This window comes from Anopheles maculipalpis, chromosome 2RL (genome assembly GCF_943734695.1).
Source record: "Anopheles maculipalpis chromosome 2RL, idAnoMacuDA_375_x, whole genome shotgun sequence".
Lineage (NCBI taxonomy): Eukaryota > Metazoa > Arthropoda > Insecta > Diptera > Culicidae > Anopheles > Anopheles maculipalpis.
In genome coordinates, this window is record NC_064871.1 from 686,982 (window position 1) to 712,297 (window position 25,316).

General features: G+C 44.8%; 9 protein-coding genes across 10 annotated transcripts in view; 3 read left to right on the forward strand and 6 right to left on the reverse strand.

The window, feature by feature from the left end:
* Positions 1-13,187, forward strand: part of LOC126559853 (pre-mRNA-splicing factor 38) — a 90,240-nt gene extending 77,053 nt beyond the window's left edge. The window contains exons 2-4 of the mRNA XM_050216025.1: positions 11,946-12,637; positions 12,714-12,893; positions 12,968-13,187. Coding sequence (XP_050071982.1) covers positions 11,976-12,637; positions 12,714-12,893; positions 12,968-13,163 — 1,038 coding nt within the window. The 5' untranslated portion in view covers positions 11,946-11,975 and the 3' untranslated portion in view covers positions 13,164-13,187. The remainder of the gene's footprint in view (positions 1-11,945; positions 12,638-12,713; positions 12,894-12,967) is intronic.
* Positions 7-512, reverse strand: LOC126559295 (39S ribosomal protein L41, mitochondrial). The gene has a single exon (XM_050215427.1). It carries the CDS (start codon positions 482-484, stop codon positions 8-10), a length of 477 nt encoding a protein of 158 aa, XP_050071384.1. The 5' UTR covers positions 485-512; the 3' UTR covers position 7.
* On the forward strand, positions 855-6,030 carry LOC126559696 (uncharacterized). Its single transcript, XM_050215865.1, has 7 exons — positions 855-2,155; positions 2,212-2,703; positions 2,789-2,885; positions 4,059-4,540; positions 4,608-5,054; positions 5,132-5,262; positions 5,355-6,030. The coding sequence occupies exons 1-7, from the start codon at positions 872-874 to the stop codon at positions 6,028-6,030; spliced, it is 3,609 nt and encodes a 1,202-aa protein (XP_050071822.1). The 5' UTR covers positions 855-871.
* On the reverse strand, positions 6,567-7,942 carry LOC126558068 (histone deacetylase 3). Its single transcript, XM_050214007.1, has 2 exons — positions 7,785-7,942; positions 6,567-7,710 (listed from the first exon to the last, which is right to left on the reverse strand). The coding sequence occupies exons 1-2, from the start codon at positions 7,940-7,942 to the stop codon at positions 6,567-6,569; spliced, it is 1,302 nt and encodes a 433-aa protein (XP_050069964.1).
* Positions 9,685-11,135, reverse strand: LOC126558455 (transmembrane protein 185B). Its single transcript, XM_050214477.1, has 5 exons — positions 11,063-11,135; positions 10,915-10,985; positions 10,708-10,813; positions 10,010-10,602; positions 9,685-9,929 (listed from the first exon to the last, which is right to left on the reverse strand). The coding sequence occupies exons 1-5, from the start codon at positions 11,098-11,100 to the stop codon at positions 9,691-9,693; spliced, it is 1,047 nt and encodes a 348-aa protein (XP_050070434.1). The 5' UTR covers positions 11,101-11,135; the 3' UTR covers positions 9,685-9,690.
* A 71-nt stretch (positions 13,188-13,258) lies between the features above and the next one.
* Positions 13,259-16,099, reverse strand: LOC126557009 (WD repeat-containing protein 3). The gene is made up of 2 exons (XM_050212633.1): positions 15,900-16,099; positions 13,259-15,839 (listed from the first exon to the last, which is right to left on the reverse strand). Exons 1-2 carry the CDS (start codon positions 16,055-16,057, stop codon positions 13,259-13,261), a joined length of 2,739 nt encoding a protein of 912 aa, XP_050068590.1. The 5' UTR covers positions 16,058-16,099.
* A 311-nt stretch (positions 16,100-16,410) lies between these two features.
* On the reverse strand, positions 16,411-16,863 carry LOC126559491 (uncharacterized). Its single transcript, XM_050215659.1, has 2 exons — positions 16,817-16,863; positions 16,411-16,749 (listed from the first exon to the last, which is right to left on the reverse strand). The coding sequence occupies exons 1-2, from the start codon at positions 16,860-16,862 to the stop codon at positions 16,475-16,477; spliced, it is 321 nt and encodes a 106-aa protein (XP_050071616.1). The 5' UTR covers position 16,863; the 3' UTR covers positions 16,411-16,474.
* A 1,283-nt stretch (positions 16,864-18,146) lies between these two features.
* Positions 18,147-23,276, reverse strand: LOC126557502 (uncharacterized). Of its 2 annotated transcripts, XM_050213297.1 has the most exons (4): positions 20,440-20,513; positions 19,047-20,328; positions 18,448-18,723; positions 18,147-18,369 (listed from the first exon to the last, which is right to left on the reverse strand). In XM_050213297.1, exons 1-4 carry the CDS (start codon positions 20,508-20,510, stop codon positions 18,220-18,222), a joined length of 1,779 nt encoding a protein of 592 aa, XP_050069254.1. In that variant the 5' UTR covers positions 20,511-20,513; the 3' UTR covers positions 18,147-18,219. The 2 variants fall into 2 exon arrangements, 1 of the variants encoding a protein (XP_050069254.1); XR_007607035.1 differs by lacking the exons at positions 18,147-18,369; positions 18,448-18,723; positions 20,440-20,513 and adding an exon at positions 23,180-23,276 and having other exon boundaries at positions 20,189-20,328.
* Positions 23,277-23,944: 668 nt separating this feature from the next.
* LOC126558150 (p21-activated protein kinase-interacting protein 1-like) lies at positions 23,945-25,270 on the forward strand. The gene is made up of 2 exons (XM_050214110.1): positions 23,945-24,028; positions 24,093-25,270. The coding sequence occupies exons 1-2, from the start codon at positions 23,954-23,956 to the stop codon at positions 25,263-25,265; spliced, it is 1,248 nt and encodes a 415-aa protein (XP_050070067.1). The 5' UTR covers positions 23,945-23,953; the 3' UTR covers positions 25,266-25,270.
* The last annotated feature ends 46 nt before the right edge of the window (positions 25,271-25,316 follow it).

The following is a 25,316-nucleotide window of genomic DNA, read 5'->3' on the forward strand; positions in this document are numbered from 1 at the left end:
GTACGGCTCAAAAGATATCTGATCCAGTTTTTCTAGCTCTAGCCCACGCCTCACCGGCGGACAATGCTTCCTCTTTTGATGGTTCTATCGGGCTTCCATCGTCGTTTAGTTTGCCACTCTTCCAGTCGCTAATGATTTTTTGCGCGTACACTGAATTGAACAGATCCTGGCTTGTGAATTCAGACTGCACTACATCGGGAGCCTTATATGATACGTAAGGCTTAAACTTACAATTGTCCAAGTTGGGAACAATCAGTTCGGGAATCTTTTCCGGAATTTCGATAAATTTACCATCAATGGTAACTCCCGTTTCGCGCACACCACGCTTGTCAATTGGCATATCTGCGTATAAGTCCGGGTTAGCTGCACGCTGTTGTTTAAAGATCCGCGTTCCCCGCTTGTTGTAGAGCAGAAACTTTCGAAAATTCTTCTTCCCGGACAAAGGCGCTGTCGTAGAGATGCAGCGTTTAATCAAATGGAACATTTTCCGACTTGTTTTGTTACACAATTTCCCGGTGCAGTACTGTCGCCGTCCCGGCAGTGTTGTGATTAGCCTAGAATAATAATGAAAAAAACATTTCAGCATGACATACTTGAAAGCTGTCAAAATCTGGCGATATCGACTGGCATCACTGTCATAGCGACGCGTAAAGTGATGCTTTGCTTGTGTGCAGGAAAGTAAAACTTACTTGCAGTACATTTGCAGGCAATTGAATGGTTCGTAAGCTGCTATTAATTGTTCCAGCATGTAGGAAACGTATTCAGAGTAGATTACCGTATTTGTGAATGTCGGTTTCGTCTCAAAACACTTCAAACTCACCGCGTTTGTGTGTGTACATTCATCACGGTGTGAGAATTCCGTAAATCAAACATGGCGTCCGCGGAGGTTACACTGCATCTAGAATGTTGGCGAGATGAACTCAGTCCGGCACAGAAAGCTTCCTACGAAAAGGCAGAAAAGGAACATAATGAAATTCGAAACAAACTAAAAGATATAGTCCAACAGACGGGTGGAAAAAATATTTTCTCCGGGCAAGTTTTTACGGCGTACCAGGTTTTGGGGCCGGTTCCGGGGTTGGATCTCATCTCGAAACCGGTCACCTCGTTAACACGCAAAAAACCTTTGCCCGTAATGCAATCTGCTCTTGCTCCGAGGGTAGTAATGGGAGCTTCCCCGTCGCCAGAGCCTACCGCCACCCAGGGTCGCCGCCGAAATCGAAGGTCAGATACGGCGACGGATGAAGATCCGGAGCCCGTGGTTGACATTGCTTCCGACGATGTCGACGAAGACTATATCCCTCTATCCAAGCGTATGGCAAAAACAAAGGAAAAGGAAAAAATGATTGCGGCCAAAAAAACAAGGGAAGAGAAGGTTAAAACACCGGACCTAAAATCAAAATCATCCAAATCTGTTGCTTCACCGTCCGGCAAAGTTGCGGCAATCTCGGTAAGGCCCACTGAATTTAACTCTATCGGTGGGTTGCAGGTTGGTGCAGATAAAGACAAAAAAAGAGCCCTACCAGAGCCTACCGCGGTTGTCGATCTGACGAAAGATGATGCGGGCAAGCAATCGGCCGATTCGCGGGAGATATCGTTCAGTAAGATTCAGGGCAAAACTTTCCCTTCACTCGTAGTGCTTGCCCGACCGTCGCTCCGAGTAGCAGAAAAAGCCGTTAGCGATCGGCCACAGCTAGATGCCAAGGTAAAGAACGTGCTAGTTCACCCGGCACCAAAGTTTACCGAATGGCTCATACAGCAAGGTTTAATCAAATCGGAGCAAACGTGCCAAATCCACAACGACAAACCGCTCAAGCTGGGCATGTATTCGGATACGTCGAAATTTCCATACTCCGGCGGTTACTTTTGGATTAGCGACTGCTGTCCGACTCGATTTACCTCCGTGTTCCATGGATCACTGTTCGAAGGCTCACCGCATCCGCCTTCAGTGATACTGAAGCTCATCTATCACTGGGCCTGCCAGACGAACGTGTCGAATGTGGTGAACTGGGTAAAGGTGGACAACGTGTACTTGAAAAATCTCTACACCTTATTGCGATCGGTTTGCACGTTGGCACTATGTCGACACATGAAGCTGCTCGGCGGTCCTAAAAGAGCAATCGAAATAGGGGTGATTTCGCTGGGAACAACCACTCAGGTATTACATTTTTCAAACGGGCTTGTGTAACATAATTTAATGACTGTGCTTTATAGGACGGACAGCAGCGCCAAGTTAAGGTGGAAGTTTTGGGAGTGCTCGACCCGGATGCTAAAATTCTCCGACTTCGTGCCGTGGAGCCATTGCTGGACGCTGAAAAAAGCTACAAAAAGCGGTTCTCAAAAATTTTAGAACCTCTCAGTGACTGGGTCCATAAGGATAGCATCATCCTAACTGATCTTACGGTTGACAAGGGCACGCTGAACGCCATGGGCTATAAAACCGTGGTTCAGGTGCCTACGTCCGAACAGACGCAGAAAAATAGCAACGCGAATGTAATGGATTACCTGCGGCGCATTGTACCTCGAATGTTCCAAAACACCTTGTCTCTGCTGTCGCGCCAAATCATACAACAGTTCCTAAACGAGCTGGTATGGCGTGAGATGTTTGGAAACAGCCCGGGCACCACTTTTGACAACATTGTAAAACATCTGTCGGAGGAGGCAAAGATAGAAACGAAGGAAGGTTTAATGACCCGTCTGCATAAGGTAAACGACCGAACGCGTGGCCAGATGGCGATGTGCTTTGCCTTTTTGCTTGCTCACATTATGTTTCTTCACTTCCCTCTAACAGGCCGCTGCCGATCCGTTCAAGCAATGGGATATCGTTTCCGACATACCAGCTCTAACGAAAGTCCCATTGAAGCGAGGCCGGAAACCCAAGGATTACTGTTAGTATTAACTGTTTTATATTATTGTACTTTCAAAAAACACCTGCTGCTGCTTTCTTTACATTTGGTTACTGTTTTCCAACTTTTGACGGCAAGTGTCTAAATGGTTTTGTAGTGGCGTGAATATTTTTTTGTCCATTTAATTTACTAAGACTTATGGGCATCTTGAATTGGTGATGGTAAAGTTTATTGACTGATAGCACTTAGGCTATTGTTTTTTTTTTTCAACTGGCTTCTAACTGAAACCAATGTGGTGCCACAAAAGTGAACGGCTTTTTGATATGCACATTAGATAGGCTTACTATCTATCGTAAACGAATGTTCGAATGCTCATTTGCAAAATTGACATTGTATAAATGGTTCACAAAAGAAATAAAAGTCACCGTCTGTTTGGCTTGTAATATCATTCGTAGCTTATCGTAGGGTGTTGTTGCGTAGAGAAGAGACGTTAATCTTTTTTAAATAAATCCCGTATATGCTCTTTTGCTGATATTTTCTCGATTTCCCTTCGTTTCAAACAAGCCTTTATCCAATCATTGCCAGAGCGTGTAACGTTATCTTAAATATCGAATCTTTTTTACCCTCTCTTATACAAACTACTTGTTTTCATATTTTTCTTTTCTACTTTCAGCATGGTAGAGTTTAAGAGAGGACAAATAGAGAAGGGACAAATTTTTCATGCCCTTGTTTTAAATCTACACACATCGACTCTTGCTCCTAGAAACATATTTGTTTGGAAGCAAAACAGTCATGTTAAGTTCCACGTTCTGGTAAATTACAAACGAAAGTAATAATAGGCACATATAAAAAGCAGAGGGAAAAGTTCAATTCGATTTTGTTTCTCAAACTTTCCTACCATTTCCGTTTATTTCAAGACAGGTATTAGGCAGATACTGCAGAGTTGGATTAGATCATTATGGATATCATTATGGAGATTAAAAGCTCATGGCATATGGCATAAGCGTATGATGTTTTTAAGGGCAGTTCTGTACGCGATAAGTTATATAGTGCGCTTTTTTAATTAAATCCAATAAAACTAATCGAACCTTGATTGAACAACTAACTGCGTATGCAATGTTGAACGTAATTACTTTTATTTTATTTCGAGAGAAAATGTTTCCTACCTTAGTCAATCTTACCTACGTGTTTTTTTGCTAATCGCATCCTTTGTAGCTTCCACCTCAACCAACATCACTGCGTCCAAGCAAAATGTACTTGCTCCGGTGTCGGCAGATTCACCGAAAAAAATTATACTGAAGAAGGTACAAATTGAGGAACAAAGGACAATGGCGGCATCCACTACCGGAAGCGGACACAAAAAGATGAAGCGAAAGCAAGAACCAGAAGAAGAAACGGTTCAGCTAGAAGATTATTACTATGGATTTACAGGTGGCAATGAACGGAACGAATCAGCCGCTCCCTGTCCGAATTTTGAAGTTCCATGCCCGGAATGTCCACAGCTAACGTTCCGGTGCAATCTTAAACTACTCGATCATTTGCTGGAGCATATCAGTCCTACAACCGCAAGCGAGGACACCGTTCTGTGTCGTATCTGCGCGAAGCATGTGCCACAGGCAGAGCAGGAGCAACATAATTTATTAGCCCATCCAAAGGAGACAATTTTTTCCAAGTGGAACTGTTGCTTGATGTGTCAGGTAAGCCGGTAAATAAGTGACAGGATCGTAAGGATTCTAACCCATTTGCAATTTCTTTGTCTTGCAGGAGAGGTTTAGTACAGCGGTCGTGCTGGCAACGCATATGCAAAAAGCCCACAGTCCGCTGGAAATGCCCTACCGCTGTGTTGGATGCAATTTTCGCAGTTCCATTCTGCAAACCACTGTTAACCACTTTTATGAACAACACAAGGGCACCATACTTTTGCAATGCCCGTTTTGTCTAAAGATGGCGTGTGCTTTCCGCAGCGGCCAAGCAGCGAGCACTGATGACGAATCCACCAATGAACCATTGGTAAAAAACGTAAAGCTGTTCCTAGATCATCTGCGGTTACACAGCAATAAAAAGATATCCAAACAGTGCTCCAAATGTGTGCTACTCTTCCAAACGAAGGGCGAACACAAATTCCACCGACTGTTCTGCCACGGCCCATACAAAGGTGTAGGCCCTGTTAGCAAGGTTACTAGCTCGGTGACAAAAATTCTAAAGCCGCCGGTAATTAATAGCGAATGATGCTCAAATCAGACGCTCAAAACAAATAAGCTAATAGAAAAAAACTCCGTTTCTTACAGAAAAAAATCCCGCCAAAAGAAACTCAATGGTACCGTGTGTTAATGCGGTTTGATAACTTGGTCTTGAGAATGGCGAGCGGCAACATTTGTCTCGAGTGTGGCAACGATTTCGATCAGCTCAATCACATGATGTAAGTCGATCGTTTGGAAGTGCCAAGGCGCAAAGCCTACTGCTCCTGGTTGTTAGCGTAATGTTTTACCTCACTGTTTCTATTTTCCACAGAGGATTGGTGCAGTGCACAGTGTGTCAGTTTCAAACCACCTGCCTTCCATCGATGATCAACCATACGCTGCGATGCTATTCGAGCGTAGCCGCATTACACCACCGTCCTACATTTGATATGCAGCAGGAGATGCACTGCAAGTGCGACTTCTCGTCCTACGATGGTTTTGCTTTGGCGCGCCATCTGCTCGTGTGCTCTAGTAGCGAGTCTGTATACTCCACCGTGGAGGCAGCCCAAGCGAACGTGACGGAGCGTAGCATGCTGGACATGCTAGGGCTTGTGCGCCGAGACGAGGATGAAGACGCCGCGACTGCCACAGATGGGACGGATGCTGCTCCGGGCACGACGGACGACTCCCTGTTGCCTGCACCTTTCGACCACGCGGAAAGCGTGTGCGAGAAAGTATCCAATGGTGCTGATGAAGAAGCAAATTCACCCAATGTTGTGAATGAGCCCGGAACGTGTGGCGTCAGCGGCAGCGTTGCGTACGATGCTTCGCAATCGCTGTACAATATTGCAGGCACGGGTGAGCAGCAATTCACCACTCAGCTGTCCTTTGACGATTTGGGACCTCCGTCAGTTTTGCCGGCACAAGACAATGATCGGACCCCACAGCTCAAGGACGATTATCAATCACTGGCTACACCACGTGTACCGGATCAATCAGACTATTAGCAATACGGTATTGGCGTAGCATATCCATTTATTCTTCTTTTTTTTGGTGGCGCTGTGTGATCGTTCCTAAAGAATGCGCCTAACACATAAACATTGTTATATTTTCTATGATTTACCTTTAACTTCGACGTTTGATGCACTTTCCTTCCGACCTGACTAAAAACTGAAATAGTATGGATGAATTTTTGATGGTCTACAAATTTCTCATTGTTGGTTTTTATTCGATCCAAAATCTGTCGAATTTAGTGAATTGATCCATGTCTCCAAGTTGCCCAGTTCTAGGGAAGGATTGCGATTTTAACGTTCCACACGAATTCAAAAACGGTAGAGAAGGTATAGTGGGTTGTGCTTTGTATTATGTTTTATTGCTATCGCATCCTAGAAAGTACTAGAAAGCACGCGTGGTGCGCGTTTCTTCCGCATTCTCTGTTGGAAGAAATCTCGAATGTCGCGTGTCTGCTGTTGTTCAAGAGAATGTTCGAAAAGACACCCTTACAAACCTTACGCGCTAAAATATATCCCGAACCATAGAATCCCTAGGGTTCGTTTTCACTCTTGTCATTGTCGTTATCACCGTCAAAGAACTCGTTCTTCGGCTCCACTAGTCGATCTTCGTCCTCCTGGGAAATGCGCACATCGGGGTTCGGTTCCTCCGTCTTGACCGTCTTCAGCTCCTCCGGCAATGCGTCTTCCGGTATGTCAAACATCTGCACGCTGGGTGCGTGCTGGCACATCTTCAGATTATCGTAGACATGCCGCGTAATCGCTTCCAGGTACTGTTTGCTGTTTGCATTGTCCTGTCTGCTCGGGATGTCGGGATGGAGCGTAAAGTCGGGTGCAAAAAACTCAAGATAATCATTCATCGGCAGCTCGTTCGAGATGGTTTCATCGATGAGCAACGACGTTTCGTACGTCCAGCAGCGGGCGACGTTCCGCAACGTGTACCCTCCACCGCCGACGACCAACGTTGGCACGTTAAGATCTTTGACGAACTTTACACACTCGCCGTGGCCTTTCGTGCTGAGCGAGAAGCAACCCAACCGATCGCCGGCCAACGAATCTGCCCCACACTGTAGCACAATCGCGGTAGGCTGGTAGAACTCCATGACAGCCGAAATGACTGGTTTGAATACCTGCACGTAGCTTTGATCGTCGATGCCTTCCTTCAGCGGAACGTTTACCGAATAGTAGCGTCCGGACTCGGCCCCTATCTCGTACATATCGCCCGTGCCGGGGAAGAAGTAGTTGCCGTACTTGTGGAATGATACCGTCATAACGCGATCGGTCAGATAGAATGCTTCCTGCACACCATCCCCATGATGTACATCGATATCGATGTACAGTACGCGCGGATGATACTTGAGCAGTTCCAAGATACCTATCACAATGTCATTAACGTAGCAAAAGCCGGACGCTTCGAACTTTTTCGCGTGGTGCAAACCACCGGACCAGTTGATGCAGATGTCGCTGTGATTGTGGTTTAGCTTCTGTGCGCCTTCCAAAGAGGCTCCGGTGTACATGGCGCAAAACTCAAACAACCCATCAAACACCGGACAATCGTCACCGACGTTGAACACGGAAAGACACTTAGTGTAGCCCTGAATGTTTTGCGGAGTAACCCGCTGCAGGAACTCGATGTATTCGTCACTGTGAAACCGGCACATATCATGCGCACTGGCTCTATTATGAGAAAAAATTATAAAGAAGAAAGCGTTAGCAGGAAATGATGACGAAACGGTTACGAACCAGCTTACTTGTATGGTCTGTAAATTTGCATCTTTTTGTGCAGTCCATAGTTCATCACCAGATGATGAATGACCGAAAGTCGATGAGGTTTCATAGGATGCCCCGGACCGTAGTGAAAGTTGCCCACGTCCGGGTTGAAGAAGTACGACACCTTCTTAGCTCCCATCGTTTTCGGATGCTTAGCTACGGTCACCTGGTTCAGATGTAGATCGTGTCGGACTCTTCCTCGTCGTCAATATATTGCTTCCAGGCGTAGATGATGAGCAAAAAGAAAACGGCCCCAAGCAGACGTCTTGTCAGGCTAAAATCTAGCGTGTCAAACTTTAACTCTAGGCGGTCAAACGAGTTTTCATTAGCATTGGATGGTTCCCGAATTGCGTCGTTGAGATAATAATCTAGCAGCTCATGGCTTGCTTCCACTGTCTCCGTGTCTTCGTATTCTATCGTGTTTGGCGGATCCTTGGCTGCTGTCGTTGGTAATGTTGCATTTGAAATTGTGTTTGTGTAGCAGGCGGTGAATTGCGTTTGCTGCTGCGTTGTTTGCACTAGTTGTTCTACGAGAAGCGTGCTGCTGCGATGAATACTATGAGTATGATAGCGATGGGTAGTCTGTGCGGTCGCATTGATGAGATCGATGCTCATCTATCGCCTTCCGTAATAATCCTTATCCGGCACGAATAATAAAAGACGGAAAACAGCCACACCACCAGCCCATTTTGGACAAAAGCACTCACGAGGAATTGGAAACTGTTAACAGTTTCTTTTCCAGCTAAAGTTCCTATTCACGGGTCCTGGGCCACCAGCAGCAGCAGGAAACGAAACCTGCACGCTCTGACCCAACGTTCTGCGACACTGTGTGTTTGTGGTTCTAGCGCGCGTTGCCTACCTATGACCACCGCGCTATCGATCGAATGCGGACTTTTATATAACTCGGGTAACGTTGCTTACGGGAAACTACTACTGCACACACTCTGGTAGTTTTGCGCCACACAGCGGTAATTGATTTTTCGTTGGCACTTTCGGGTCACAGCGGCAATCTGTTGCGGATAAAAAATGCACCAAATGCAGGACAAACAAAATACACATACACACTCTCATTGAAAAAAAAAACAACAAAGCTTCCCCAAACGTGGTGGCTGCGTTTATAGCACCGAGTTCAGAATTCCCGATTCCCGAATTCCCGTCAACATATGCATTTGCCAACAGTGGCTTTGGGGCAGATAAAAATCCTGCATAAAATAGCACAACATAATCAGGAATCGTGTTTACTGTAAAAAAATACTGCTGAAAGCCTTGAAAATAGTCAACAGTTGTGCAAGAAGCGAAAAATAGGAAAGAGTCAAAACAAGTAAACATTCGCCTTTTCTTCCATACAGGTTTTTTTTTAAACAACTTTCACTATTGTATATATTTACAATATATTCTTTCTCTACATAAACCGCACAGAAGCTTCGTCCCATTAACTTACATTTGAAACCAAAATTACGAGAATTTGTGCTACAAGCTTTCATGACGCTGTTACGATTATAAGCGGATAGTGACCGTATTATACACACATTCGTACATAATTTAAACTAAATAATTTTCAATGTCGGCCGATCAGATTTTGTTCGTTTTATATATCTTACGTAAACTATCTATCGCGATTTTATAGTTTAAATATTGTCATCTTTCCTCCGCGTATTCGCATATAGTGGAAAGAATTGGGGCGTTCCTTTACCTAAATACGCACTTTTAGTATTACGGCCGGTTTATCGATAAATTTGCACGTAGGGTCGGCGATTCGAACTTTTAAAATATATAAAATTTTAACACAGCTAAATTGGGAAACAATTTTCGAAGGGCTTCAATTATTTCTCGATGACACGGTATTACACTAATCGCACTGATATTCAAAGCCGGGAAAGCAAATTTTCAATCTGGTAGCTCTATGCTGACGATCGGTACGACTGGTTTTAGGTGATCGTTCTTTTTCGTTAGCGCCTTTTTACTCTTTTTGTCGTACTTCTCAAAATCATCCATCTGTACGTTGGCGCTATCCAGTGGCACAGTCTGACCACTGTCCGCATGATATGATATGTTTCCGTACTCTTGCAGACATGGAAGCACACCTAGCAGGAACTGGCTGAAGTTTTTCCGTATACCGAACCACCCTAAAAAGAAGGAAACCAAATTTCCGTTATGTCAGCATTAGCGGGATGTTGAAAGATTTTGTAAGGAGTCACTAACTTACATTTGTTCCCTCCTTTGGCGTTGAAGCTGAGTAAAATCAACGTAAATAAAGCAACTAAGAGCGGACCAGCCACAGCTATGTAGGGCCAGTTTAGGTCCTCATCGAGCTTGTCAGCAAGGAGCACCTGAAACACTAGCACTGGAATCACGGTGGCACAGTTACCGATGGCAGAATAGAATGCCGATTTCTTCTGCTGTACTGAAACTTCTGGCGTGCGTAGTAGGATGACGCTAAATATAATGCTGTACAGAACAGCTACCAGACTGAGGCAGAGCACTATCCACAGTGGCACGAACACCACTTCCCAGCTCCACGATACGAGTCCATCCAGTTTGAGAGGCAGAAATACGAACTGCAGGGCATTGACGGCACAAAACAGCTCCAGCTCGAACGATCGATCGTGTTTAACGGCCCACACACAAGCGCCAACGCTGGCCGCGCTACCGAATATCAGTGGGATGAATACCAACACCCAAAGGTGTCTTCCGGAGGTGAGACGATCGCAGGCAAGCAGCTCAAACATCAACAGTATCAAATGCAAAGACAACGATATTAGCATTGCTTTGAAGTGTGAATACGAATCACCTTCGACTCTGGAAAAGGAAAGTTACGGAAGGGAAGGTCAATAGTTGTTTGTTGATTTTCACATCTAGACAGCCTCACCGATTCAAGGACACCAGGTTCCTGGGCATGCTTACCTGTAGTGTGGATGGCGGCACCAAACAACGGCTCCCACTATAGCGCCGAGGGTTGCAATCGATTTCCACACCCATAATGGCACAAACACGACCCAGTAAGGCCAATCTAGAGGAGAACAAACGGAAGGAACAGTGAGCGGATGTCAGCATAGCGTTTATGAATCCTTCTTAGCAGAACAAGGGGAACCACATTAAATCGATATTTACCGATAAATCCGTCCAATCGAAGACAGAATAAAATGGTGAAGGTGAACAAACAACAATGGACTACAAATTTACTGTAAAGAAAATACGTTGTCTTAACAAATGTTCCTATTGCAAGGCTGTTCATAAGCAAACGTCGTATGCTTTATACCTGGGATTAAAATCCTGAAACAGAGATTGCAGATTCATGTTGTCCGAAGCCGTCTGTCCGCAACGTAGCTTAGCATTCCACTTCAGTATCCATTGCTTAGAGTAGTGCAGTTAGAAACGATGCGTTTTCGCATGAGAAAACTATTTAAGTAATTGAACAATAACAAATACTTCCAGCAGATAATCTTCACTCTTCCTCGTATATTTTTCTTTGGCCTACACAGTTACCACAGCAACAACTAGATGGAACGAATCTGTATCAATGAATGCAGCTTGGAATGCTGTGATGCGGCAAGCATATTTTCTATTTACGTTTGAGAAAATGTATTTATATTTCTTTTCATAAAGTATTTTATGTTTGTTTTGTTAAACTGGCAAAGGGAGTATAGCATTACGTTGAAAGCTCCTGCACAGGGTGGTGTGGAAATGTGTGTTTACTACATCCTATGAAAAGGAACAGTAATTGGTATTTGAAATAGCATTGAATAGCTCTTTAAAGTAACGATTGAAATTGTAATGTCAAATATACCTAAACATAGCTACAAATATACCTAAAACAGGAACTAGGAATTAAAATGTTTTAACCATTTCATGCACAATTAATTGTGTACACAGTGCTTAAGCTTGAAAGTGACAGCTGTAATGAAAAATGCCATATTTGTGACCGTGTTATTGACCATCGAAACACGCTCAGTGTGCGCATTCATAAACACAAATTTGCTCCTTCGTTTCCTTGAGCGGTACAAGTAGCTTTGTTGAAGAAAAATAGTTAAACAAAGTTTTCTTTAAAACGAAAACTACGTACATAAGTGTACCGAATAGCGGGATTAAATGTTTTAATTAACGAATTCCTCATAAGGCATTTTACCCGCTCGTATATATAGCACGTTTTTCGTGCCGACTCGGCTTGTGCCATGGCTAACCGTACCGTAAAGGATGCCAAGAATGTGCACGGCACGAATCCACAGTATTTAATAGAAAAAATTATACGCTCTCGTATATACGACTCCAAATATTGGAAAGAACAGTGCTTCGCCCTGACTGCAGAGTTGCTTGTGGACAAAGCAATGGAGCTACGATTCGTCGGCGGTGTGTTTGGTGGAAACATCAAACCAACGCCGTTCTTGTGTCTTACGCTCAAGATGCTCCAGATTCAACCAGAAAAAGATATAGTGGTGGAGTTTATTAAGAACGAAGAATTCAAGTACGTCCGTGCGCTGGGCGCGTTCTATTTACGACTCACCGGTTCCTCGCTGGACTGCTACAAGTACCTGGAACCGCTTTATAACGACAACCGAAAGCTGCGGAAACAGAACCGGATGGGTGCGTACGAGTTGATTCACATGGACGAGTTTATCGATGAGCTGCTAAGGGACGAGCGCGTGTGCGACATTATTTTACCTCGCATTCAAAAGCGTCATGTGCTGGAAGAAAACAATGAGCTCGAACCGAAAGTGTCCGCTCTGGAGGACGATCTAGATGAGGAGATGCCGAGTGAAGATGAAGCGGTGGAGGAATTACCTACGCCAGTTCCGGTGAAGGAAAAAAAGATTGAACCGTCTAAGGTTAAAGGCAAGTCTCGAATCAAACAAACTCATCACCTGTAACAGAGAATTGAAGAACTTGATTTCGTTTCACTTTTTCGTAGGAAGTAACAAACGGATAGAGCGCTCGATTTCTCGAGAACGGCAGCCTACAGAACGGTATCGACACTACGACGGTGGCACTTACCGTGATCGCGACAAGGATAGGGATCGGGAACGAGAGCGCGATCGTGACAGAGATCGGGAGCGAGATCGTTACAAGGAAGTGGATCGTCGAGATCGTAGAGAGTGAGTACTGCTTCTGATATATTTTTGATGAACTAATGCTAATTCTTCTGATTCCGGTACATTTTATACTGTAGTCCGTACGGTGAACGTGACCGGCTTAAAGAGCGAGAGCTTCGGGAAAGGGAGCGTGAAAGACAGCGGCGCCACGAACGCCAGGAGGAGCGGGAGCGTGAGCGACGCAGAGAGCGGGAACGGGACCGCGAACACGAGGAACGATCACGTGGTCATGACCGCGAACGTGATTATGATCGAGAACGCCGGAGAAGGTAGAATGTGCCGAAGAATAACAAGAACGAATCTACTGACCACGCATTTGTGTGACTGTTTATTGACTTTGCGAACTGTACCGAACACACACACCTCACTCATTTGACGATCTGGAGTAATTTACGCTTCGAAGCTTCCCGTCGTTTCCTTTGCCGATTACGCTGAATTCGCTGTTTTGTTGCATCGCGGAACAACACACACCCATCGTGTTCTTCCAGCTCGCGCTGCAGCATCTGTGCGGCATGCAGATTTGTCCCAACCATGTCCCGCAAATCGCCAACCGCACCTTGCAGAGTTTGTACGATCTGCTGTATCACTGGCAATAGCACCTGATTGCTGACGATTGGCTTCTGGTGTACGCGGAACAGGAACAGCACCACCTTACAGAGCAACTCCGTGTGGTCCTTCCGAGCGATCGTCAGCTTTGGTATCTTTTCCAGCAGCTCACACACGGCATTGAATGGCAGCAAAAGCAGCGACTCTTCGAGATCGCTTGCCCGGATACGCGAAAGCACAGTCAGCAGGAACTCGTCCGTATTGGTGGCCGAATAAGCGAACATGAGCGGTGGCAGTGGACCTTTCCCACCTTCCTCGTCGTACTGCTTGCTTACCTCGAGACATTCGAGAATATTTTCTGCCCCCTTCTCCGAACCGATGGTTTTCTTCGACGGCAGCTTAAGTCCCGGCATACCAGGTACGGTCGATTCTTCCCCGGTGGCCAGTGTTGCGTTTTCTAGCTCTTCACGCTCTTCCTCCTGTACGTCCTGCAGCACGAGCGGCTCGTCGGTGCGCCGGTACAACCGAAGGGTCCTATCGGAACCACAGCTCACGATATACTTGCCATTCGGGCTGATCGCTAGCGCGTGCGCTTCACCCAAATGTGCCGGTAGGGTGATGATTTTCTGGAAACTGTCCGCATCCCATTGCTTCAGTTTCCCGTCCTTTGCACAGGAGAAGAACATATGCGTGTTGGGCAGGAACTGAACCGCGGTGACGGTATTGTCGTGTGCCAACAGTGAGCGATGGCAGTCACCGAAATCCATACCCCAAATCTTAATCGTTCGATCAGCGGATCCCGTAATTATGAGCGTTGAGTCGTACGAGATGTCCATCGTTAGGACGGGCAGCTTGTGGCCGTACAGCGACAGATAGAATTTCAAACTATCCATAAAGAAAACTTTGACCGTAGTGTCGAGCAGTGCGACTGCAATATACTTTCCGTTCTGCGAAATTCTTACACACAGCACAGTTTCCTCCAATTTAAGCGTGTTTTTGTGTAGCAAGGAGAGAACTTTTGGCTCCTGTCCACTGCCGCCAATCAGCTCAAAGGACCAAAACTTCACCGTTGTATCACCGCCACCGCTAACACACCCGTGCCTGTCCGGCGTGAGTACGATGCTCCATAGTTCCTTCTCATGTGCCTCTATGCATTCAATAATTTCACCCGGAACCACGTCCACCACGAGCAGTTGGCCAGATTTTAAACCCACCAGAACATGCCGATCACCCGGCACGAAGCAGGTGCTCACCACATACCCACCCGTCTCGACCGTGCGTAAAACGGTTTGGGATGCGCGACTCCACAGCTTGAGTGATTCCGCGCTTCCCGACGCGATCGCGAGATTATCGGAGCTGAACGAAACGCTGCGTGCTTCGGAAGGATGTCCTTGCTTTTGCAACGCATACAACGTTTCGGGCTCGGCGTTTTTGGCGTCCAGATCGAGCGCAAACAGATGGACTAAATTTTTCAAAAACGTACAACAGATGCGCAACTGATTACGGCTACCCAGTATGAGGTCAAACGATTTGACCTTTTCCGGCGTTGGTATCGTGGACAGACGCTTAACTTCATCGGCCAGTGCCAGTTGACGCACGTTGGTTTCCCGTCCTCCCTCTTCCGCCGTATTGCATTTGCCTGTGTTTAGCTTTTTCATGCGCTTTGTCAGCTTCTTGACGGATTCCTCTTGGGAACAGAAATAGAACAGTTCAATCTTCCGATCCGTACCGTGGCATCCAAGCACCTGTCCGTTGGCATCGGTTACGAGATTAATGGTGCGTCCGTGTCCCGCCCGCTGTATGCTTCCGGCCGCCGTACATCGGAACGGACTGACAGAGTTTTCGCCTTCTTCGGAATGTTGCACTGCAGGAGCGGTGGTTTCATCCAGATTAGAAGCAATTTTGTACACGGAGAGTTGCGTATCAGCCGTGGCACATACGAGAAAATCATCGTTTCGCATCAGTACAATACCCCACACCTCGGTACGATGGTCGACGATAGTTTTGAAGCAACACTGCGTCTCTATGTTCCAAAACTTGATCTGCGTGTCTTTGGAACTGGACACGACGATGTCGTGATAGCGTTGCATGAAACATGCCTGTGTTATCGGTGCGGTGTGGCCAGAAAGACGACACTTTCCCGACTGAGCCACCACATCCGACACAACTAGATCGTTGTCCAATCCGCCGGACACAAGCTTTAGTCCGAGCAGATCAAAGTTCAGGGCACTGACGGCAGAACGATGGGAAGCAAAGCTACAAACCGATTCTTTGCTCGCGAAACTGAACAGCTCTACTACGCCGTCGGAATAGCCCACCGCAAGATGCTTATGATCGGGGCTGGTCCGTAAGAAGGTTACTTCCTGTTTGTCGCGAACAAATTCTGCCACCTTCTCGCCGATCCTACAAAGAATGGGAATGATAGAACCATGGCGCAAAAGCTGTACTATTCCATTGCATTACCTCATGTCCCATACAAGCACCTTCTCTGCGGCGGCCACCACAACATACCGACCGACGACATGGTTGATCGTGACAAATGATATGTTTGCCCGAACACTTGCAATTATGTTGAAGCTCGACACTGGCTTATAGGCGAGATACTGCTTAGTTAAACCCATGGAAGCTGAGTTTTTTTTTATATTTACCAATGCCTTTTTAGAACTATTTCATGTGCCGAGAAAACTATCCCACTAGAATACACGTGCAATTGTTGACTTTTGGCTTGAATAAAGAACCGCATTGTTGACATCGAACGTACGGGTGTTTAAAATCACGGGTTCAGGACTAATGTTAAGGGCAATTTTGTTCAAATATGCCACCGCAAGCGGATGCGGGAGTGTGTTGCCATAGCAACAAGCAAGGACGGAATCCTGCAGGTGTCGTGGTGATTTTAACCCCTTCTTCCAGATACCCAATGCATCGGATTTTCATTTTGGGTGGAGTTTCACAAAAGGGAGCAACATAAGCAAAGCTATTTTATTTAAAACATCTATTATAATGCAGGATTTTAAACATTGCGGTAAAAATGCTGCTTTTTACAGTTCGGTATGCTGTGAGGGAAATTTTTTCAGCACCGCGTGATAGAGGTTGTAAAATGCATAAACGGATACGGACAGTATCACAATTAGGGCTCCACCAAAGGCTACACTCAAAAAATTTCCATCAATAATGCCACTGCAACTAGATGCCCGGGTATGTGGATTCCACAGCTCTGAACCGCTGCTGGTACTGTTCTGCCGTTCGGCAATGAGCCGTTTCATTGTATTCAGCCGTTCACGTAGCACCTCCACCGACTCCGACGAGAGGTCCTCTGTAAAAAGGATGTATGGGGGTTTCACTTAAATAATAGGTTAGAGAGTAATGCTGGGTATGAATACCGTCACGGGTGCTGGATTTGGAGCCGTTTGATTTTGCTGTCGACATCCCGCGTAACTATGCGTCCTGTATTCTGCCCTCTCAACTGGTTTCAGTTGTTGTTTCACGGGTAATAGTTGTGATAAGTTGCGATGTTGCGTACTTGGTTGGAAGATGCTGAGATGTGACCAATTGCAAAACAACAGTCCAATTATTGATTTTCTGTGCTACTCATGTACCACACATCCATTTGACAATTGCATTCTAGGACTTATCTGCGCTGAATCTGAAACGCCGAACCACTAACACTGTATGTCCTTTTCTAAACAGCGACAACAGTAGCCTTTTCCAAGCCGCATGCTGTGGATGCTGGAGACGATTTTGGGAATGGAGGGACGAACATTTTTTTTTTTTGGGTGAAGGAAACGCATATCGTTTGTATTTACAAACGAAAGTGATACTGAACAATATATAGTATGTGTTTATGATTTTTTATTAACTATTTTCTTCCACAAATGCACCCCACTATAAAGTTACGCCGAAGGAAACGAAGCCGTTTAGCAGTGACGTGTAGAGTGTACAAATATGTCAACCCTTATTCATTGGTGATAAGAAGATTGCCCATTATAAATATTAAACTCGTTCAAATACCACACCATTCACGCACGCTTAATTTACTACAAGTTGTGCCTTTTTTTTTAGCAACTGTATCTTTCAGATCTATTTTGTTTACGTTGCATATATTAGTATTTTCCTTATTAAAGTTCTTCTTTCTGGACAATTATGTTACAATTACTAATTCATACAAAAATGGACCATTTGTTTTCTACTCCCAACTAGTAGCAGTGCGTTCAACTCTCTCTTTGGCCACAGACGAGAACATGGTGTGCAGTGCATTGCATTCTGAGCGATACGCTTTGCTAATAATCTAGTAGTTTAAATATCGCATTTATAGAGGCCTTTTGCCTTGATATTCTTTACCACACCGTAAACGGCACGCTTTACATTTAAGACGATTATTTTGGAATCACACACGACGCCGTGTTGTGGGGGTGGTCTTGTTTTGCTTTAGTGTCTATAGTGACCATGGCTTACTAGCTAATTATCACCAACTTATTCGGTTAATAAATGATGGCTAACAAAACACGATTTACACACTCACGCCCGTGCACACTCACACTCGGTCTTGCCTCAGCAATGTACCTTTTTAGCACATAAATAGGCCACACACTACATGTACAAAAATCACAGCTTCATTCGATTTAAAAAAGGGAACAGACCATAAGTCTTTCTTCCCTGGCTGATTTTGTGTGTGATGCAATGGTTGCAATTTTCACGATACTGCGCTCTGTGCTAAGGCAAGCTTTCCTACAGGATATGTAAATACTCGAGATTCGACACATTCTTCCATTTTTGGATTTGGTGCTTAGCTGCCACTGCTGGCGGTAGGCATTTGCGGTAATTTTTGTGGCACATACTCTAAAAAGTTTGCAGGAAATTGACCTCTCCGGCCGTCGATCTCCCCGTAAAGCCAATCTGGAGTAATTTGATACAGTACCGCAACTAAGTCGTTCTCCTGTCAATAAGAAAATCGTTCAAATCGTTAGGTTAATAACCTAGGTCATTTTATTGTGTTTTTTTTTCATACACTTACCATCATGCTAAGATCTTCCGGTGCTTCCGCTTTAAAATTATACAGCGCCCGGACTATCACACCACCATCGCCGCTACCAGCACGCACCGTTTTTGTTGTCAATGGTAACGCCACACTGTGCTGCTGCGGTGGTTGTTTCTCTTGCGAACAACCTGCTAATAGCGGTACCTTCACCTCGACGTAGTTTACGGGAAACATTCCTTCAAGGCCACGTTTGTCGCGACCCATATACCATTCGTCGTTCAGTCGCTTCAGCAGATAAATCTTGTCGTTCGTCTAAGCGGAAGAAAACAAGCAAAATGAACAAACATTATAATGAAAAGCTCGAGTAATTCGCAAAACAAAACGCTCTACATAATCAACACTGTGCGCAGAGCCGATTCGTCTTCATGTGTGTGACCTTGCTCCGGCGCAAGACGTAGTAGAACACCAATAAGGACATTCTATTATTAGTGTTTACGCCACTACACACCACCTGCTCTTACTATGGTTGATTTTTCTTCATCTGGTTCACGGCTGGTGGTTGATCTTCATTTTTGTGTCAACGACACTTGGGATGTGTGTATGTGTATGTGCGCAGCAGAAAGTATTTTGCTTACCTTAAAACATAAATCCTCATCCGTCTCACTCTGGAAGTCGTACAATGCAATGCCGTACGGCTCTTCCCCATACGTCTCCAAGTCTGTGGATGGCGGTGGTGGAGGAGGCACACTCGGCATTGGTGGATAGGATGTTAGCGTATCAATAGAGAAATCGTCCTCCAGTCCTGCATACAGGGAAGAAGATTCCTTTGGAGGCATTGACTTTACTGCTGGGGCCAAAGTCTTGTTACGCATTGAGAACGAATGCGACGGAGTGGACTTTTGGCTATCTGGGTTGCTTGGAGGTTTTATTATCGTCGGCATTGACATAGTTGGCAGCTTCGGCAGAACGCTCTGTCCATTGCACAGAGGATCGACGAAATCCGATTGCTGCAGTTTGCTGTTTATCAGTGGAGTACGAATCTGAGCTGTTGCGGACGATGTCAGCGGAATCGTTCCATAAATAACCGGCCCTGTAGTGGCGCTCGTTATTGCCCCACCATCAAACGGATCCAGATCTCCCCACGGTACGCTCGAACCGGCCCGGTTGTGACGGTTGCTGTTGTTGCTGGCACAGGCGACAAAATCATCCTCGAAACCACTCTCGGCCTGTGACATGTTGCCATTGTTGGGCGATGAGTAGTTCGAGTCCGAGCTGAAACTATCCACGCTAATGCAATCGCTGCAAGACTTTTGTGTGAATGTCGGCGAACTGGGTGGCGAATCGAAGCTTATCAGTTGCATATCGGCATTTGTTGATGCAGCAGCTCCTGTGCCGGCACTCCTAGCCGATTGTTGTATGAATGATCCATAGTTTGTACTGCTGTGCTGCACACTTTCGGCTAAAACTGTGTGATTAGAAATATGTCTTGTCGAAGAACCTGAACCCGTCGGTGGAGGCGGGAGTTTTAAATTAATGCTTTGTTTTCGATGCGCCACAGTACTACCACTAGCAGTCGATTTGCCTGCAGTCGCCACTCCATTTGAACCTCGCTTATGGCCAAATAGGCTGGACAAAATATTTATCGATTGCGGTTGATTAGGTTTCTTGAGCGGGGCGGTTGGGGCGGCCGGTAGTTTTGGTGGCGGAGGCCTAGGTGGAGGTGGTTTTTTTGCTTTTACATTCTGCTGTGTTGGTGGAAAGCATTCGCCATTGCTGGTGACGATGGGCTGGCTGGTAGATGTGTTGCTGGAATCAAAAGCACAAAAGTCCCAATCTGTCGTTGGGGTGTAGCGCAAGGGAGCATTCGTATTACGCTGAGGAGGAGGCGGTGCCGGTCTTGATGGGATAGTCATATTTCTGTGAAGCACAAAATCGAATGCAAATATTATTTTTTACACAACCAGAATTGAAGTTTTTTACATAATTAGTTACACTGTTGCCATGAGTTACAGATTTTTATTCACATACATCTTTACACGCTTCCTAGGACGCTCATTGTAACCATAACTGTAGGATATTGCCGCTAGGATATCACACATTTTGGAACCACAGAGGTACACGTCTTTTTCGCGTTCAGTTGTGTCTACTTTCACTATCAGCTGTACGTCTCACAATTGGTTCCTTAGAACAAAATCTCTTACATCCAAATTCAAATCGCAAATGATCGTCCTCTTTCTTGCACTACCCGATCAGCTCTGAAGTGGAAATGCTAGATTTCATAGGATTTGTTTTCTCGGTTTATATAGTCGGGGAAACAGAGAGGAAAACCACAACGAGGGATAAAAAAGGAAAAACAAATATATTTATAATTATAGAAGCGGCTACATATCATCGTCAAAAACAACAACACAGAAAAAAAGCAAAACCCCAACAACCACTCAAAAGCTGGGAACACAACAACCGGGAGAATAGAAAGGAGCAAACAAACGGGTTGCGTGTTGGGGTCGAAATGGTTGGGCCAAACAACGGGTCCAATCATCCAACCATCACCGAGACGAACTGCACAAGTCAGCACTTTTCTGTTTTTGTATCCTTTTCAGATCAAAGTGCACACATTTTCCTCGTGTAATGCCTGTTTACTGTCTCGTTTTTTTCGTAACCAAGTAGCGTCCCGGCATTTTTTTGAAGTTAAGGTATAATTTGATTGTATTTGGTTTACTTATTCTTGCTTGATTATTTTTTAGCCCAGAACATTGAACCCTCGTTTGTTGTATAACAATTTAATTACTCTCCAACGGGTAAAAGCGTTCACATCCCGGTGACATGAACTCACATCTGAACCTCTAATAAAATCTGCTTTCTCGTTCACCTAATTAATCAACAAAAAGTGACCTTTTTTCCACAACATGTCTATATCAGGAGCGTTTTTTAGTACCATTCACAGCCATCGTTACCATAGTGGAAGCCCAGCATCGCAATCCACTGTGTTATGTATTTGTATGCTTGTGCTCTAACCTGTTACAACTATTACGTTCATTCCGTGACCAGCTTTTGCAGCCAACCATCTCCGAAGACACTCAACGTCGAGGACATAGATAAAAATGCAACGTATCGGCCGTCAACATGTTTTCCTTTTGCTTCCACTAGAGCTCTCATCAAGATTTAGTTAGAAACACGTTTTCACTCAGCCCTGTCGTATCAGAAAAAAAGCTCGAAACAAGTTTGCATGCACAGGTGTACACAAGTGTTTAATTCGACCGATCGATGTTACTCATTGTTCGATAATTTAATATAACTCACTTTTACTCTCTTCACGTTCACAGCGATAGTCTTCCATTTGCGGTCTTCGAACTCGAAGAATTTACATGCATATGCATGTTAATGTATGCTTACACAGTCGACTTGCATCGCCTACAATGTAGGATGCAATTTGTAAGGTCTCCTTGTGACTCAATCACAGCAGCACACATTTTTCCAAATGGAAACAACTCTGCAACCACATAGTATGTTGCCACGATCGTTTCGCCACTTACTACTTGATAAGAATATTGTTGTCATTACTTTCTCAGACTGTTGTTTTCATATAATATCCTAGAGTGACGACAGTCAACCGCCTACTTGCCACAGTCGTAAACTAATCATGAACGGAAGTATATTTGGCGACACACATGATAACTTTAACCCGTCTGCACCGTCACTGCGACTCGGCATACTTGCAGGCTTTTGTGAATCTTCCCCATTGACGTGTGAGGTATCACTCATCGTCGATCGAAAACATATCATCACATGGTTGCAGGAATCCAGAGTTCTCAGGCAATTAGAGACACCCGGTTTTACGCAGTATCACAGACGGGTTTAGCGATTTTTTCAATTTCTATCATGCTTCTTTTACGCATAGGTGCAAACTCGCCCAATTGTTGTTGCTTGCAAAGTTGTTGCTGCTTCAGGCACATAAACAAGCGTACACAGCTTAATGTGGGACTTACAGTATCAATTGATGTGTTTAGCGAAGCAATAAAAGGTTTCAGTTATCGGAGCTTTCGTTTTCAATTCATGCTCGATTGGTGGAACGATTTCCGAAGCTACACAGACATCGGTTTTTATACGGTCCCTCGCTAGTCGCGGAAAATTACGGATGAACAGCTTTTAACAAAGAACCAGTCAAAAATGGGTCTATGTAAATTCCAATGAGAAGAAAATTGCTTCTACCAAAATGTGCCTCTTTTTCGCTTAGTATATATACTAAGGCTTATTTTGCTTTTTGTTACATTGCAGGTCCTGCATCCGCTGTATCTGATAAAGGGTTGGTGATAAGTGTGTTGGACACTGGCTCTTACAAGCACTTGTTGGATGTACGTGAGTTGCGTAGCTTTTTTCGAGTTTGGCAGAATAAATAGGAGCAACCTATTATCATGCACAAGTGTCGTTGGTAATTATGCGTAGGCTGGAAATGTAACCGATGTAACGGTTAAACAACTGTGCAGTCTGCAACCTTGAATGAAGGCTGATCGAAAGAGCTCGTTTCACTTCCTGATTGGATCTCCTGTCCCGTGTGTCTGCAATTTAGCGAGTAGGTACGTAATTTTCATAGGTGCTGGCTGCAGTACACAACTACAGCGACAAAACAATGTCGGGGGTACGAATTGGTACGATGTTTGTCCCAATACCTGATTGCGTATTTAATTCGAATGTGCACCATTAGCTTATTCGACATAATTTTTCCTACAAGGCAAACAGACACAAAACTTATATATAGGTAGATACCTACCTGCTCATGAGACGAAATTCCAACACACGATCAAACAAAACACAATGCACTACAACGTAATTCTCACGCGACGTACGGGAAAGAATGAGCTGGATTGTTTAAAGCCACCGCAAATTTTACTCAGCAAGCACGGGAAACGGCGTCTCTCGGCGCTGAACAAAACTATTAAACAAAATAGCCAAACTTTTCGCCGCAAAAAAGGCAAAGTAAAGCAGAAATTTCGCGAATCTCCTCTATCCCTGGTTGGCTACCATTTTTTAGAACAATGAATGAATCACACCAAGTACATTGAGAGGAGGTTGGTTTATTACCCATTGCCAAATACAATGACGTACGGGTAGTTGACAGTTTAAGGCAAGTCACAAATTAAAAGCGAAACGACAACGTATAAGTTCCGGAATTAAATCAAACATGGAATAAAAATGCAACGAATTTTATCAGCTTGAGCAGTAAAGAAACTAAATATGGAATACGCTTCCTAAAATGTGGTCAATTAGTTCACTTTTTTTTCTTCGAACAAAAAGTAAGAAAAGGAACCAACAGTGGCTTATAAACGTCACAAAATATTTATCTAACTATCAAAATGCATCAACAACAGTTTAAACATATCATAATGATTAGAAAAAGAAACAAATCGTAGCTGTCAAGATATGTTCTGTGCAGCACGTTTTCGCACGGAAAGCCTAATTATTATTCCACTAAATTTGTGTGAAATTATCCCTGTTGCCAGTATATAGAGATATTGCCAAACAGTCGAACTACAGCCTCGTTACTATGGCTGGATTGGAGATTGTAGTAGGAACGTATGAAGAGTTCATCGTGTGCTATCGTGTCGAACCTTTACGAACCGTGAGTGGAACTATCTTAAACCGTTTTAATTATTCGATAATCAAAGTGTTGTACTTGTTTGAAGGATTCGGAAAAGCTATATCTGAAGGAATCGTTCGCCGCCCATCTTCACACCTCGTCTGTGCGATGTATTGCCTCCCACGGAAAATACGTAGCAACCGGTGGAGCCGACGATCGTATCTGTTTGTTGGACATGCGAGAGGGAACGAAAGTAACAGAGTTCTTGCATCACGATGGGACGATCAACACGATTGTTTTCTCGAACAACGGAAGCCATCTGCTATCCGGCAGCAATGACAGTAGCATGGTTGCGATCAACATGTCCAAACTGGCCATCGATAAAACGTGGAAACACGCCCACAAGACGGCAGTGCAGTGCATTTCCATACATCCGCAAGGAAAGATGGCACTTACGTTGGGTAGTGACATGACGCTTAAGACATGGGATTTAATAACGGGCCGTGCTCTGTTCACCACTGTCTTGAGTAAAAACAACAAGTATGGACGAGTAATAAGCGACGTGCAATGGTCACCGGACGGCGAACATTTTGCGCTTCTGGGAAACCGGGTGGCCGATATCATCAGCATCGAGACAACGCGTTCCGTTCGTACGCTAGATTTTGACACCAAGCCCACGGTCATGCGTTGGCTTTCGAAGGAGGAAATAGCGGTTGGGTTGGAAAGTGGAGCACTTATCTTGGCCAATATTCACGAAGAAGAACAGCAAGAAAAATTGCAGATCTACGATACACGGTTGAAGGCGATTGCCTGTCTTGGAGAATACATCGCGACCGCTTCCAGTGCAGGAGACGTATCATTGTGGCATCTACATGATATGGATTTCACTCAAATCTGCACGCAACAGATCGGCTGTCGTCCGATTTGTTTGGCGCTAATCAACACCAGCAAGTCTGTAGGCCAGGACAGTATCGAGAAGGCATCGTCAAGCATGTTGATATCTGGAAAAGAGGCAAGAGAAGAGCGAGCAATCCAGCAGGAGAGCAGCATTGCCGCGAAAGTCGTAAAGGAACTTGCTTGGGTGAGCGTAGAAACAGAGGATCCTGTTCAGCTAGCAGCTGCCAACCGATTAAAAAAACGAATGTTGAAAAAACGGAAGCTTGCCGGTTCGAAGGAAGAGGACAAGAAAAGTAGTAATGGTTCCGTCAAGCGAGTAAAATCGATGGGATTTATTGAAGAACCAATCGAAAAACCTTTGGCGCCCAGTAAGTCATGCTGAGTGTGCTTTTGGCGAAAATGCAAAGAAACGTTGAAATACATCATCAATATA